Source organism: Syngnathoides biaculeatus, chromosome 12 (genome assembly GCF_019802595.1).
Source record: "Syngnathoides biaculeatus isolate LvHL_M chromosome 12, ASM1980259v1, whole genome shotgun sequence".
In the NCBI taxonomy this organism is placed as follows: Eukaryota; Metazoa; Chordata; class Actinopteri; order Syngnathiformes; family Syngnathidae; genus Syngnathoides; species Syngnathoides biaculeatus.
Window position 1 is genome coordinate 2,188,531 of NC_084651.1, and position 15,454 is coordinate 2,203,984.

At 46.4% G+C, this 15,454-nt stretch overlaps 1 protein-coding gene across 1 annotated transcript in view; it reads left to right on the forward strand.

Annotated features, from left to right (window-relative positions):
- The first annotated feature begins 130 nt into the window (after positions 1-130).
- LOC133509902 (G patch domain-containing protein 8-like) overlaps positions 131-15,454 on the forward strand; it is a 48,167-nt gene continuing 32,843 nt past the window's right edge. Inside the window, exon 1 of the mRNA XM_061837367.1 lies at positions 131-454. Coding sequence (XP_061693351.1) covers positions 338-454 — 117 coding nt within the window. The 5' untranslated portion in view covers positions 131-337. The remainder of the gene's footprint in view (positions 455-15,454) is intronic.

Genomic DNA, 15,454 nt, shown 5'->3' on the forward strand with positions numbered 1-15,454 from the left:
GGGGGGGGGGGGGGGGACGGAGAGCTGAGATTGCAGCAGGCAAACGAGGGGTGGGGGTGGGGGTGGGGGGGGTCGGAGTCGGAGACCGATGAATGAAGGATGGGGCGCAAAGTCGGCGGGAAGAGGAGAAGGAGGCGCATTTAGGACAAGAAACCGCTGAACTATTGCAAGGAGAAACTTGCGGAAAGAGAATTTGTCAGCAGAAGACGCCAAGAGGGCAAAACTCTCGTCTTCTTTTGTTGTGTTTGATGACACCCAAGTAGGACGAGGAGGAGCAGGACGCCATCCGCTCTCCGCTCTCCGTCCAAGTCCGGGAAAAGTGCCCGAGGAGCTTCCGATGGCGTGCTACTACATCGTGATCAGCTCCACCCACCTGCGGGACGGACAGCTGAGGAGCATCAAAGGGGTGTTCCGGGGACCGATCGGGGCCGACGCACGCAAAAACAACACAACGGTGAGCCGTCGCAAACTTTTGGACATGTCGCATCATCGGAACGCCGCTCGGCTGACGTTTGTTTTTGGAAGGTTTCAACCAAAATATGCATGTCAAAAACCTAATCATGTAATATTTACGATACTCTGAACTCTTACCTGGGCCAAAGTATATTTTATTACGGTGGTACCTTGACTCATAAATGAAATTTGTTATCTGAGCACTTAATATTCAATGGCATGGCATTTCAATTCATTGAATTGACGCATTAAAAATATATGTATAATATAAACAATAAATTATACAATACAATAAAAAACTAGAAATTAATTAAAGGTGTAGGGTACTTGTGAAGACTGCTGATGGTTTAGGCAACAACAACAAAAAAAGATTATATATAGATGGAAATTCTGTTGCTTGGGATCAGTATTTGTAAAAAAAAAAAAAAAAAAAAAAACAACAAAAAAACCTCCCTAATAAATGAAATGTAAAATTTAAAGTATGCTTGGGTTCTCATTTTGCATTTGAGTGCTTGACTGGCCGTCCTGTTCGTTAAACGGCTGCAAGCTGGAGCCAATCCCAGCTAACTTCGGGGACGCCAGCCAATCACAGGGCACACGGAGACGGACAACAGTCGCACTCACGATCACACCTACGGGCAATTTAGAGTCACCAATGAAAGCATGTTTTGGGGATGTGGGAGGAAACCGGAGTGCCTGGAGAAAAGCCACGCAGGTTGGGACCGGGATCTGAACCCCGGTCCTCAGAACTGAGAGGCAGATTTCTAACCATTTGTCCACTGTTCCACCATTATGTTATTTCTTTGAAAAATAATAGTATCCATACAAATCTTTTGAAACAGAAAAATAATGTGTTCTGTTGAAAAATTGTATGCGTAGAGGGGGGCCGCTTTGGTGGCCTCAGTCCTGAACCTCCGCTTTTTCCAGATGATGTGGTTCTGTTGGCTTCGTCAAAGCGTGAACCGCAACTCAAACTGGACCGAGGCCCGGTCCTCTTGCCAAAAAGGGTTGAGTCGGAGATGAAATCCTGCCCCAGGTGGAGGAGTTCAGGGATTTCGGGGTCTTATTCGCGAGCGAGGGGGAAAAACTGAACGCGAGAGTGACGGGCAGGTCGGTGCAGCATCTGCACTGATGCGGATTTGGCATCGGTCCGTCGTGGCGAAGAAGGAGCCGAGCCTGAAGGCGAGACTCTCCATTTACCGCTCCATCTACTTTGCCGACCGGACCTCCACTCCTCCCCGGTGAGGTGTTCCGGCCGCGAGACCCCGCCGATGACCTAGGATGTGTGCCGGAGAGACTTTGTCTCGCGGCGTTCCCGGAACGCCGCGGGATCTCCCCGGAGGAACTGAAGAAGTTTCTGGGGAGAGGCAAGTCGCCGAGACTTCCCTGCTGAAGCGACCGCCGGCGCCACCCGAAAATAGGTTGACGGATAGAAATAGAGTCGGAAAGTACCGGAACACCGTAAGATTTTTAGAAACAGAAGTGAAAATGCTTTGATACAAAAACTGCGGGCGAAGAAGAAAAATAGCAAGTAATATTTTGCCTTGATTCATGATATTTAATCTTGGTTCGAGTTTGGATCATTGCAACAGTAGGAAAGCACTTTTTTTAAACGACACGTCAATCATTTATCGCAAGTCATTACGTGGACCCCCGAGTGGCGTCCTTTTATTTGCTCAAGCGACATCTTTTCCTGCGTGACGACCGCGGAGTCATTAGGTCCACATCAGCATCACTTGGCCCCGCCCCCGCCGGGCTTGATTGTCAGCTCCTAATCAAAGCGTTTGCACAGTTAATTAATTGCCACTTCCATTTGCTTAATTGACTTGAGGCAGATGGGCCGAGGGCGGCGAGGCAGCTCGAAGAGCTCTGCTGGCGAGCCAGCGGCGGCGGCGGCGTCAGCACGCTCGCTGGCTCGCACTCCCGGTCCGCAGCCCGCACCGGCGGTTTCGCAGGCCACGGACGACCCGGTGCCGTTTTTTTTTTTTTTTTGGTGGATGAGCTGCCGGATCTAATCGTCGCAAGTTTTGAAAATTGAAATCGGCGATGGTCACGTCGCACCTGAAGACAATCCAGAGCAGCGGCGCCCGGACAGAAAAATCAAAAGGATGGTTGAGGTCAGCGCGAGGCTGTGAGAGTGCGCCGGCGGATGCACAACCAGAGAGGGATGATTATTTTTTTCTTCCTCCCCCCTGACTTCCCCCAATATAATTTCACTCATGTACTTGCTAGTGTCGGGTTATGCTGACGGTATTGGCAAAAAATGACACGTGACTTTTGACCCCCCCCCCCACTTTCATTCATGTGCAACGCAGTTACCGCGGAGAAGCTCCTTCAAACACTCCCACGACTTGAAAGGTGTCAGATATATGACTCACTTATCCTAACTAGAATGTTCCATTATGTCAATTTCTGGTACAAATCTTACCTTTCAAGTCGCCCGACATGCGCAGCGTCATGTCTACCCCATGAGGGCTTGGCCCGCTTTGATTTTTCTTTGGCTTTTTTTTTTTTTTTGGGGTGGGGGGGGTGGGGGGACCGTCACCATAGGTATGGTTCTCGCTTCACATCAAAGCTTGGCCGGCGGCCCTGTTGGAATTTCTCTTCGTTTTTCTTCTTCACATGAATGAAAAGCCTTTTTTGGCAGCCACAACGTGCGCCATTGCGCGCAAATTTTCACAAACACGTCGACGTGTGTGGCGCTTTGGGTAGTTTGGAAAAAAAAATGTGTCCCCAACACTAGTTTTTATTGTTGTTTTAGATGAGGTTAATATTGCTGTGCAACATTTGAAATTGCCCACTCGGATTTTATTTGCCGTATTTTCCACACTACAAGGCCCACCTAACAGCCTTTAGTTTTCTCAAAAGCCGACGGTGCGCCTTATAATCCGGTGCGCCTTATATATGGATCAATAGTGAGCCTTGAGTCCAACGCCATCTAATGGATGCATAACGTAACCCCAGCCTCTACTGTAGCATCTATTTGATGCGCCTTATAGATGAAAAAAGTCTTAAAATGGGCCATTCATTGAAGGTGCGCCTTATAACACGGTGCGCCTTATAGTGCGAAAAAATGCCGTATATTTCTTATTTGACGTCCGTGCCCCGATCTGAAACTGTAAAGTTCCCCTTGAAAATGTTTGAATGTCTCTCGCACTTCCTCACAAATCGCCGTTCAAAAGAAAAGCCATCAAGTCCAACATCAAAGCAGTCAAAGTGTTTAAAAAAAAAAAAATAATAAGTTGGAGAAGCAAAGTGAAGCAATAAGGAGACTTTTCAAAACGCCGCCCGCGTCCGTCACCTCTTCCCGGAATAGCGCGGCGCTCGCTATATGCGGCCGAGAGTTAATTGGCAAACAAGCGCACACGACGGCCGCCAGTCACCTCGGATCCTCGTGCGCACTACGACTAATTTTAACTCCGTCGGCGCGGGCGGCCTCTGATGTAATGGCGTGAAAGCGGCACGCCTCCAAATAAGCCGCTGAGATCTGACATGTGTTGGCGCAGCGCAAAAAAGTCAAAGAGCCTTTTAACCGCGAACTGACTCAAGATCGTCTTAAATATACATTAGGTCGGTGATTTCCAAACACTGGGTCGAGACCGATTATTGAGTTCGCCGCGGATCCAATTTCACTTCATTGGTCTGATTTAGATTAGAAACCCGACTCGACGCCCATTTGAATTCCTCGCCGTTCAACAGTCCCTGCCCCTTTTTTTTGAATAATATTGTGTTCACTTTTTTTTAAGTTTGATTTTGTTGTTTGATTGCTTCAGGTACTGTACGGTTGATTTTAAAGTTCTCTACAAATTAAAGTTGAATTGAGGTACAATTGAGGTACAATCCTGTTACCGGTACATGAATTGAGAGAATTTGTTTTTAAATGAATTTTTATCTTTGAAGATCATTGCTGGAAACATGCAAAAACTAGGAACTACGCAGTCCTCAAATGTGGAGATTTCACGGTCAGCTGTTTTGCAGCGGTTAGAGAGTCTGCAGGCGTGGCTGCTTTAGAGCGTCACGTTGTGGGCTGCGAGTGTGCGCGTGTGACGCAGAGAACGGCAAAAGATTGAGGAGAGCTGTTGACGATCATTGCTGGAATCATGCAAAAACTAGGAACTACGCAGTCCTCAAATGTGGAGATTTTGCGGTCAGCTGTTTTGCAGCGTTTGGATACTCTGCAGGCGTGGCTGCTTTAGAGCGCAACGTTGTAGGCTGCGAGTGTGCGTGTGTCACGCAGAGGAGAGCTGTTGAAGATCATTGCTAGAAACATGCAAAAACTAGGAACTACGCAGTCCTCAAATGTGGAGATTTCACGGTCAGCTGTTTTGCAGTGGTTGGAGAGTCTGCAGGCGTGGCTGCTTTAGAGCGTCACGTTGTGGGCTGCAAGTGTGCGCGCGTGACGCAGAGAATGGCAAAAGAATGAGGAGAGCTGTTGAAGATCATTGCTAGAAACATGCAAAAACTAGGAACTACGCAGTCCTCAAATGTGGAGATTTCACGGTCAGCTGTTTTGCAGTGGTTGGAGAGTCTGCAGGCGTGGCTGCTTTAGAGCGTCACGTTGTGGGCTGCGAGTGTGCGCGTGTGACGCAGAGAACGGCAAAAGATTGAGGAGAGCTGTTGACGATCATTGCTGGAATCATGCAAAAACTAGGAACTACGCAGTACTCAAATGTGGAGATTTTGCGGTCAGCTGTTTTGCAGCGTTTGGATACTCTGCAGGCGTGGCTGCTTTAGAGCGCAACGTTGTAGGCTGCGAGTGTGTGCACGTCACGCAGAGAACGGCAGAAAAATGAGGAGGGCTGGAAAAGTTCCAGAGTGCGACATGACAGCAAGCTTGTGGGGACCAGCGAGTCGCTCGGTCGTGGTTGCTTTGGAGTGCCTCGTCATTGTGGAATGGAAAAGCTCCACGACAACAGGCTTTAAGCAGATAAAGTATATAGCATTTTCACCGCTCAGACGTGGAGTCATTTGTCGACGCGATATATTCCAGATGAAGTGGGATCCAGTCGTATTTGTACATTTGTAAAGGAAATACCATTTGGTACATGGATACGCCGCAGCTGTTGAAAAGCTGCAAGTGCCCACGTTGAAACATGGGATATTTACAAAGAAAGACTGTAGACAGAAAGAGTTTTCAAAGTTTTCATACCTTATCTTAGCACGAAAAAGGCTGGTTAAAAAAACAAAACTTACTGGTAAAAAAACAGCCGCGGCAGCTACACAGTAGCAAGGTGGTAGCCCAGCACTAACAGGGCCGGTTAAAATAAAAAAACATCCCTAAATCACTGAGACACGGCAGTAACACAGCAGCAACACGCTAGCGCTACACTAACGCTAATGTGACCCTGCGCGATGCTAACGATAACGTGATGCTAACGGTATCACGGTGCTAACAGGACCGGTTAAAAAAAACATACCAATAAAAATCATGGAGACACGGCAGTAACACAGCAGCAACACACTAACACAGCGCTAACGCTAGAGCATCGGTAACAGAAAAACATACTGGTAAAAGTCACTTCCTCGGCACATATATTCCACCGGTCTCACTCTTACCTTTTCCGCTCGAGTGCACCTTTGCGCCCGTTAGGAAAAAAATGCACAAATTAGCTAAGCCGCAGGGTTGAAAGCGCGTGAAAAAAGTCGTGGCGAATAGGCCGGAAATAACCGTAGGCCAAATGTGGCAGGGTTGGTAATAACACGCTCCTCTATGGTGTGTTACATTGTGTTCAAGATGTTTAAGTTGCTTCACGAGGACTTTACAGGATCAGTTTTTCCTCTCGATGGCAAGCGGAACAATTAACGTTGATGCAACAGGATGATAGTAGTGTTCAACTTTATTGCGTAAAAGTGACGGTTTATTGTTTTATCGATGTATGATGGAGTGCCCGCACATCCATCAAGTATCAAATGAATTCTCAGTTTTGCTAATAGGGTTGTGAAAATTTTGCTAAAATTGACATCAGACCGTCTCCGCACTGAGTTTCTTCTTCTGTGACTTGGAATCTTCATGGGGGGGGGGGGGTGTTCAACTTTATTGCGTAAAAGTGACGGTTTATTGTTTTATCGATGTATGATGGGTGCCCGCACATCCATCAAGTATCAAATGAATTCTCAGTTTTGCAAATAGGGTTGTGAAAATTTTGCTAAAATTGACATCAGACCGTCTCCGCACTGAGTTTCTTCTTCTTCTGTGACTTGGAATCTTCATGGGGGGGGGGGGGGGTGTTCAACTTTATTGCGTAAAAGTGACGGTTTATTGTTTTATCGATGTATGATGGAGTGCCCGCACATCCATCAAGTATCAAATGAATTCTCAGTTTTGCAAATAGGGTTGTGAAAATTTTGCTAAAATTGACATCAGACCGTCTCCGCACTGAGTTTCTTCTTCTGTGACTTGGAATCTTCTTGGGGGGGGTTTACACATGATTGTATAGTTGAAGTCGCCCGCGTTGCCATTCATTTGCAGCATGTGTATCGTTTTATGAATGGAAAATATACGGCTGGCTCTTATATGATGGCGATTTCCTCCCTTGACCTCTTTAACCGGGCAAACTAACGTCTCAATCAGGCCCTTCCGTCCCGCTAATAAATGATCCTAATCCTGAAATGGATTTTGCACCCCCCCCCCCCCAAAAAAAAAAAAAAGCGTCCATCCAATTGAAGGAAGTTCCAATCTCCTTCCCGATGACCACTCAAACCTTTTTCAAGAACCCCGAAATGAGGCGCAGGGCGAGAGAAAAGCACTTGACCTTGAGACGATATTCTCCTCGTAATCTGAGGATTATTATCGTGACTGATTGCACGTTGGCGGCAACGGACATATTTCTGCATTTATTTGAATCGACAACGCGGACGGACGTTTATTGTCCTCATTAAGGGATGAAGGCGACATTTAATTAGCTTTAGTCTCACCCTGCAAAGTGAATTCGCAGATTTGTGTTTAAACGTATGAAAGATGGTTGAAGATAATCGCCGGAAACGTGCAAAGACACAACTGAGTAGCGCCGAATTGCGGACGGCGAGGAGAGAAAAAGTTTTGAAGTGACATCCATTTTTCCGAATGGTACACGTGGAATTTGATTGTCACTTGACAGACGAGTAGGGCGAGGTTTCACCGCATTCCAAATTTGATCGCAGAGTATCTCAGTTTTTCAAGATTTGCAAGCCTCACTTTACGTACAATACTTGCAAATTATTATGATGATTATTTTTTTTTTAACCAGTTTTGACAAGACTGCCCCGCAGCCTGTCAAATTCCCGAGACGTTTATATTCGCTCAACGAGGCCTGGAAGGCATCCGAGCTACATTTCCTCCGCTCACATGAGTCGATTGTCTTTCGCGTTTCGATTCAAAATCCAAGTTTAGCGATCTCGGACGCTTTTAGAATCGTATCTTTCCACTTAATTATCTGCTCTTAATGAATGCATCGTCCGCCGCGAACGTGTTGATGAGTTTTCTCAGCTCGGAAAGCGCCTGCGGTGTCAACCTGACTCACGGGCCAAAACTTTTCGGAAGGAAAATTACACGCAAATGGCCGCGGGAATATTTCACACCTTTTCCCAAACATCGGCCAGGCTGGTGGACACGTTGCCGCGGCAACGTCCGTCCCGGCCAAGTCGAACACGCGCGTCGCGCTCGGAGAAATATGATTCGGAGGGATTTTTTTTTTTTTTTCCCCGTTTGCGTATCTTGCGTCTCTTGTGGGATTTGCTTTTCCCCCCGCTGGATACAAAATAAGAAATGAGCTTTAAAAGTTTTTTTTTTTTTTTAAACAGAAAGTAGAAATCAAACAAAATCAAAAAACATGAACACCCGTGGCACCTAGTCAGTCGTGGGCACCTCAAATAAGCCCCCCCCCCCCATAAAAAATGTAATCATCAAAATGAAACATTTATCCATCCATTTTCCTTGCCGCTTATCCTCACAAGGGTCACAGGGAGTGCTGGAGCCTATCCCAGCTGTCAACGGGCAGGAGGCAGGGTACACCCTGAACTGGTCGCCAGCCAATCGCACCTAGGGGCAATTTAGAGTGTCCAATTAATGTTGCGTGTTTTTGGGATGTGGGAGGAAACCGGAGTGCCCACCCGGAGGAAACCCACGCAGGCACGGGGAGAACATGGCAGGGATTGAACCCGGGTCCTCAGAACTGTGAGGCCAACGCTTGACCATCTTAACCACTGTGCTGCCCAAAAATTTGATTTTTTAAATTATTCCATCATATAAAGTATTTAAACTATACATGTATTTCTACTATGAAGTTTATTATCAGGAAAAGCTAAAAAAAAAAAGTTTTAAAAGGGCATTTTTTGTAGGGTTGGAACACATTATTTCTTTTTCCATCAATAGTAATGGGAAATATTTATTTGGGATTCGGATTCTGAACAAATCACTTTTCGAACCGCCTCCTGGAGCAGATTGAACCTGGGTCATCAGAACTGTGAGGCCAATGCATTACCATCTTAGCCACTGTGCTGCCCAAAAATTAGATTTCTTAAATTATTCCATCATAGAAAGTATTTAAACTACACATGTATTTCTACTATGCAGTTTATTATCAGGAAAAGCTAAAAAAAAAATGCTTTAAAAAGCCATTTTTTAGGCTTGGAACGCATTATTTCTTTTTCCATTAATTGTAATGGGAAGTATTGATTCGGGATTCGGATTTCGAACAAAGCACTTCTCGAACCGCCTCCTGGAGCAGATTGAACCCGGGTCATCAGAACTGCGAGGCCAACGCTTTTACCAGCTGATCCACCGTGCCGCCAAAAAATGAAACTAATGAAACAATTTCAAAATGTATCTATTTTTAGACGAGCAGGATAAAATGATCTCCGCTGTGTCGTTTTTTTGACGCACTTCCACTTTCCCCTTTGACTCGTTACAAGTTGCACGTTTGTCGTTTGCTGTGGATGTGCTCACTGGAGTTGTTTTCCACGGGGTGTACGTGCGTGCGCGTGCGGCTGTTGTTATTGATGAGGTGGACGTGTAATACATGTGTAATTGCGGCTGTTGTAGTTATCGGAATCAGCGTTCGTGGCCAAGCGCGTAACAACACACGAGGAATTTGTCTCCGGCAGTCGGTGCCCCCCTTGTACGACATTCAGAACACCCCCCCCCCCCATGATGTTCTTCTTGTACAAAGTACCGTTACCCGTTCGCGGTTCTCGTTATAGACAAGTCCAACGACAATACTTGAGATGTGTGTGTAGGTGTGTGTGTGTGCGCGATATTTTTCTCGTAGATGTGCGTCGTTGTTATTTTTGCTGTAGACGTGTAACCTTGCTGTAGATCTTTGAGGGGAATCGTCGTGTCGTTTGCGAAACGGTGTGTACAGTTGCTGCTACTACTGCGTAGTAAATGTGTGTTAAGCGTTGTTATAGCTGAGTTATAGATGCATTGCAAGTAGTAATTATATACTGAAAATATGTGCGTGTCACTGTGTGTGTGGAATTGTTTAACCTGGAGATTTATATCTTGTTAGTCTAGATGTGTGTCGTTGTGCGAGTAGTTATTGTGATTGTAGACGTGTGTGTGTAGTTATGCCTTTAGTTATTGTTACTGGTATAGTTGTTTTATTTCCTGTAGATTTTTGTGTAGTTGTTGGTATGGGCATAAATGTGCGTGCGTGCACGTGGCAGGAACTCTGTGGATGTGTGAAACATCAGCCATGACTGAGGAGGAGCCATCTGTGTGCGCGCGATTGCTCGGCTGACGCATGCGGCTTATTTATGATGTTGTCAAGTGCAACCCGAAGAGTTTTGCAAGCGCGCTACGTCGGCCCTCGGGTGTGAAAACGTGTTTGCTCGTCGAGACATCGTCTTTGTCAGACATCCGCTTTTTTTTTTTTTTTTTTGTGAAGTTTCCACTTCGACGGAAGTCTCGGCCGGCGCCGCCCGAGAGCTTTTGGCGTAGCGCCCGCAAAAAATGGAAAAAAATTCAAAGTCTCTTTCGGCTTTATTAAGCGCTTGAATTCGTCCCGAGCTCGGCGGTGTAAATCCTGTCGCGACACATTGTGAAAGCTCGTTTATCCGCTACGGAAAGCGATATTGCTGATTTTTAGAAAAAATGGGCAAGCGAGTTGTTACTAAGTTACTAACGTTGCGGTGGTACACGCGCCCGATTTTGGCGCAGGCACTGTGGGTGCAGTGGTGGCGTCTATATATATATATATATATAAATGATAATTTCTGGCCTACAGAGCGCACCCGATTATAAGCCTCACCCAGTACATTTGTAAAGGAAATACCATTTGGTACATACATAAGCTGCACCTGTGTAAAAGCTGCAAGTGCCCACATTGAAACACGAGATATTTACAAAGAAAGACGGTACACAGAATGAGTTTTCAAAGTTTTAAAACCTTAGCTTAACTTAACATAGCAACAACACGGTAGCACAAACAGGGCTTGTTAAAAAAAAAAAAAACAAAAAAAAAAAAAAAACGTACCGGTAAAAAAAAAACAGCCACGGCAGCTACACAGTAGCAACACAGTAGCACGAACAGGGCTGGTAAAAAGAAACATACCTAAATCGCTGAGACGTGGCAGTAACACACCAGAAACACGCTAGCGCAGCGCTAGCTAACAGGGCAGGTTAAAAATAAAACATATTGGTAAAAATCACTGAGACACGGCAGTAACATAGCAGCAACACACTAGCACAGCGCTAACGCTGGCACAGTGCTAACCCTAGCACAGCGGTAACAGGGCCGGTTAAAAAAAAAAAAAAAACAGGTAAAAGTCACTTCCTCGGCACATAGATTCCACCAATCTCACTCTTACCTTTTCCGCTGGAGTGCCCCCTTGCGGCCGTTGGGAAAAAAACAAATTAGCCGCAACACCGCATAAGCCGCAGGGTTGAAAGGCCGTGGGGAAAAAAAATTTCCGTTTATAGGCCGCAAATTGTGTGTAGTCCACCTTTTGCCTACATTTTGCTGCGATGGGCTCCGTCACTCGCGTGACCCTTGTGAGGATAAGCGGCGTGTGAATTGTAAAAAACTGTTTGTTTTTTTTGTCAAATTGACTTCACCGACGTAATCGTTAACGTTATTGCTTTGCGGTGGTAAATCCTTCACGTCACGGTTTTGCACGTGTAAACCAGGTCCGGTGTGTTTTGAATGCGATAACTGTTGCCGTGTCACAGTCTCAATTGTTAAAAAAAAAAATAATAATAATGAAAAATTGGATGGAGTGCATCGCCCGCGTGAGCATTTTAGCGCCGGGCGGAGGTGCCAAATGGAAGGAGCTCGGCAGGAGGTAGCGATACGACGCCGACGACCTGTTTGTTTACACGGAATTTCTCCCCGGATTTGCTGAGAGCGCGAAGACGCTCGGAGAAACGCGTCAGGTTGAATTTTATGCACGCAGCGCAGAGTTTCTCGAGTAGGTGGTCATGCTGAAATTCTCCATTTGAAGGGTTTTGGCTCAAGCGAGTAATTATTTGAATTCTATTTATGAAATAGATCAAGTGCAGATGCTGATCTTCAATTGCAGTTCCAAAGGGATTTGGTTGCCGGTTTTTGTTTTTTCTTAGTCAACCTGTCGACTTTCACAATGATATTTAGAAATTGATATCAACTAGTCTAGTCGCTAATAATATATTTTTTTGGTCGGCGGGGGGGGGGGGAAATTCAAGTAGTCCGTGATCTTAATTGATTGACACGCTCTTCCGTGTCCGACGACGCAGACGCACACAAGATATTTACAAAGAAAGACGATACACAGAGAGTTTAACGCTAGCGCCCCTGCGCTAATGCTAACGCTAGCGCTGCCGCACTAACAGGGCCCGTTAAATAAAAAAAACATACAGGTAAAAATCACTGAGACACGGGAGTAAACATGCTAGCGCAGCGCTAACAGGGCCAGATCGGTGTGACGGTCTGAGCGCTCTCGGTGCTGAAAAGTCTCCTTGTGATTAATGCGCACGCACGTATATTTTGTAAACTTCCGGCCAATCTGAAACATCCCCGTGTGCCATTCGACAACTTGCCGCAGAGCGTTCACGTTCGCTATGGACGTCTCAGAAAGACGAACACAGCGAACGTACAGATATGTGTGTATGTTTTTATGAACTTTTGTTGTCAGCAGAATTGCACGTTCCCCAAGCGCATCTGAGGGCCATTTTCTTCGTCACATTAACTTTTCCAAGCGCCTGCTACTGACAACCAGCATTGCTTGTGCGACAATATGGTGGCAGGGGCGTGTCAAGCTCGGGGTAATATTGTGCGACTGATTGACAGGTCAGAAAAGTCCATTTGCGTACGCTTCGTGTATTACATAATGCACCTAGCAACTTTGACTGTCTGGCTGGAAAAATGCTGAAATGAAGCCTAATAATCCATATTGGTACCCGACTTAAAATGAAGCCACCAATGTATTGTTTGCGAGGAAATTGTACTTTTTATGGTGTTTGTTTGCGGCCATTAAATATGCATGATGACTTAAAACGAAGACTAAATGTAAAAATATTGCGCCGGCACAAATACAATTAGAGCCGGAGACGCGTTTGCTGAACACGTGTGCCGTTAGCCGCCGCTCGTTACAATGCGGGCGGATTTAATTATATTCCAATCAGACGGCCATTTTCTCGCTCTGCCTCCGCTGGGAGTCGCCGGGTAGATCGCACGCGAGACGGAAAAAACACAGCGACTGATCGTTGGCGTGAGACGGCCGTCGGGGCCGAAAACGCGTCACGACGTGAGCTTTGCAGCAGGGTGGGAAATCTACGGAGCGCGGCCCGCATGCGGACTGTGCCCTCCGTTTTCTTTTTCTTTTTTTTTTTTTTTTATTCCAGTCCACTGAGCACTCCCATTCATAAGAGTTGTGAAATAATTATTGCTTTAATTTATTAAATTAAATAAAATATATTTAAATTATTTTAATTTATTTCCTAAAATCTGTTTGTCGAACTGTATTTATTAATTTTCCATCCATCCATCCATCCATTATCTTTGCCGATTATCCTCACGAGGGTCGCAGGGAGTGGTGGAGCCTATCAAAGCTGTCAGCGGCCAGGAGGCGGGGTACACCCTGAACTGGTCGCCAGCCAATCGCAGTGCACATGGAGACAAACAGCTGCACTCACAATCACGCCTTGGGTCAATTTAGGCTGCGGCCCTCCCGCGACCCTTGTGAGGATAAGCGGCTTGGACATTGGACAAATTAAGATCATAACGCTTCACCTTAAATGTAATAATTTCACTTTTAATATGCGGAATCTTATAGCCTATAGCCCATCGCCTATCTCAGCTGTCAATGGGCAGGAGGCGGGGCACACCCTGAACCGGTCGCCAGCCAATCGCAGGGCACATGGAGACAAACATTCACAATCACACCTAGGGGCAATTGAGAGTGTGGCATGTTTTGGGCATGGATGTGGAAGGGAACCCACGCAGGCACGGGCAGAACATGCAAACTCCACACAGGCGGGACCAGAATCGAACCCGGGTCCTCAGAACTGTGAGGCCAACGCTTTACCAGCTTCTACACCGTGCCGCCTTCTTAATTTTCATTTTTTAAAAAAAGTTACTTTTCTTCCAAGTTGGTTGTAAAAATCAAATCAATCCAACAAAGGTTTTGGCTCCGAATTCCGCACGAGGTGCAAATTCCCTTTGGTCAGATTTACTGTGAATTCCAAAGACAGAAAAACACACGAACGCAACGTGCGGGCTCCCTCGGAGGGTCGTCGACCCCCCCCCCCCCCTCGGCCTCAGCCTCGGAGAATAATTCTTCCTCCTGAGATGATCTTAATGAGTTGCGGAGTGCACTGTATATTTATATAGCTACTCCATCGCCATGGCAACTGGGGGAGCGAGCCGGCGGAGTCGAGGGGGCGTCATTGCGACGCAGGTGAAGCCTGCCAACGAGGTGGGTGGCACGACGGGGGGGGGGGGGGGGGGGCTGGAGCGTGGCCAAGCGGGATGGCGACGCAGGAAGTGGAAGCAGATGGACGACACGCACAGTGAGGAAGTTTACCCACGCTAACGCTTGTTAGCCCACTGACTCGCTACAACCTTCTTTTTTTGTTTTGGATTATTATTATTATTATTATGATTTATTTTTTTTTAACGGAGGCCATTTTCTCCGTGATCACGTCGCACTGTGCTGTGGGGAACGAGGCAATTTCACTTCATTGGTCGAGAAATGATTGTTTATATGGAGAGAGATATGTACCGTTATTATTATTATTATTTTTTTTTTGGGGGGGGGGGGGGCGGGGCTTTGATTGAAGTCCACATTTAAGCAGCAAATAGTAAAGAGTGAAAAGTTCATCCGAGATGTTTGCTGGCAAACTGAACAAATATGAGAGAATTTCACGCCGATTACGAGAGTCTGGCTAGCTTCACGCTAACAAACAAAGCAAAACGCGGTCGACCTGTTCATGCTAACGTTGACATCCGCAGTTTTCAAGGCAAAGGCAAATTTGAGCACTTGTTTTTTTGCAGTTTGACACTTTTTGGTGCCACAAAATACTCTTTTATTATTTATACTTATTTTCATTATTGATATTTTCAATCAGCTGGAAAGGTGTTGGCCTCACAGTTCAGAGGTCCCAGGTTCAATCCCGGACCCGCCTGTGTCTAGCTTGCACGTTCTCCCTGCGCCTGCGTGGCTTTTCTCCGGGTGGGCACTCCGGTTTCCTCCCAAATCCCCAAAACACGCGACATTAATTGGACACTCTAATTTGCCCCAAGGTGAGATTGTGATTGCGGCTGTTTGTCTCCATGTGCCCTCCGATTGCCTGGCGACCAGTTCGGGATGTACCCCGCCTCCTGCCCGTTGACAGCTGGGATAGGCCCCGGCGACCCTTGTGAGGATAAGCGGCTAAGAAAATGGATACATGTATATTTTTCACTATTTAAGCGTAGTTTAAATGTCGAAACTGTGCATGAAGTCGTAGCGGCTTAGGTTGACATGTCATGTCATTATCCAAGCCGCTTATCCTCACAAGGGTTGCAGCTAGCTTCGGCCCAAATTGGTCGCCAGGGCAGATATCGAC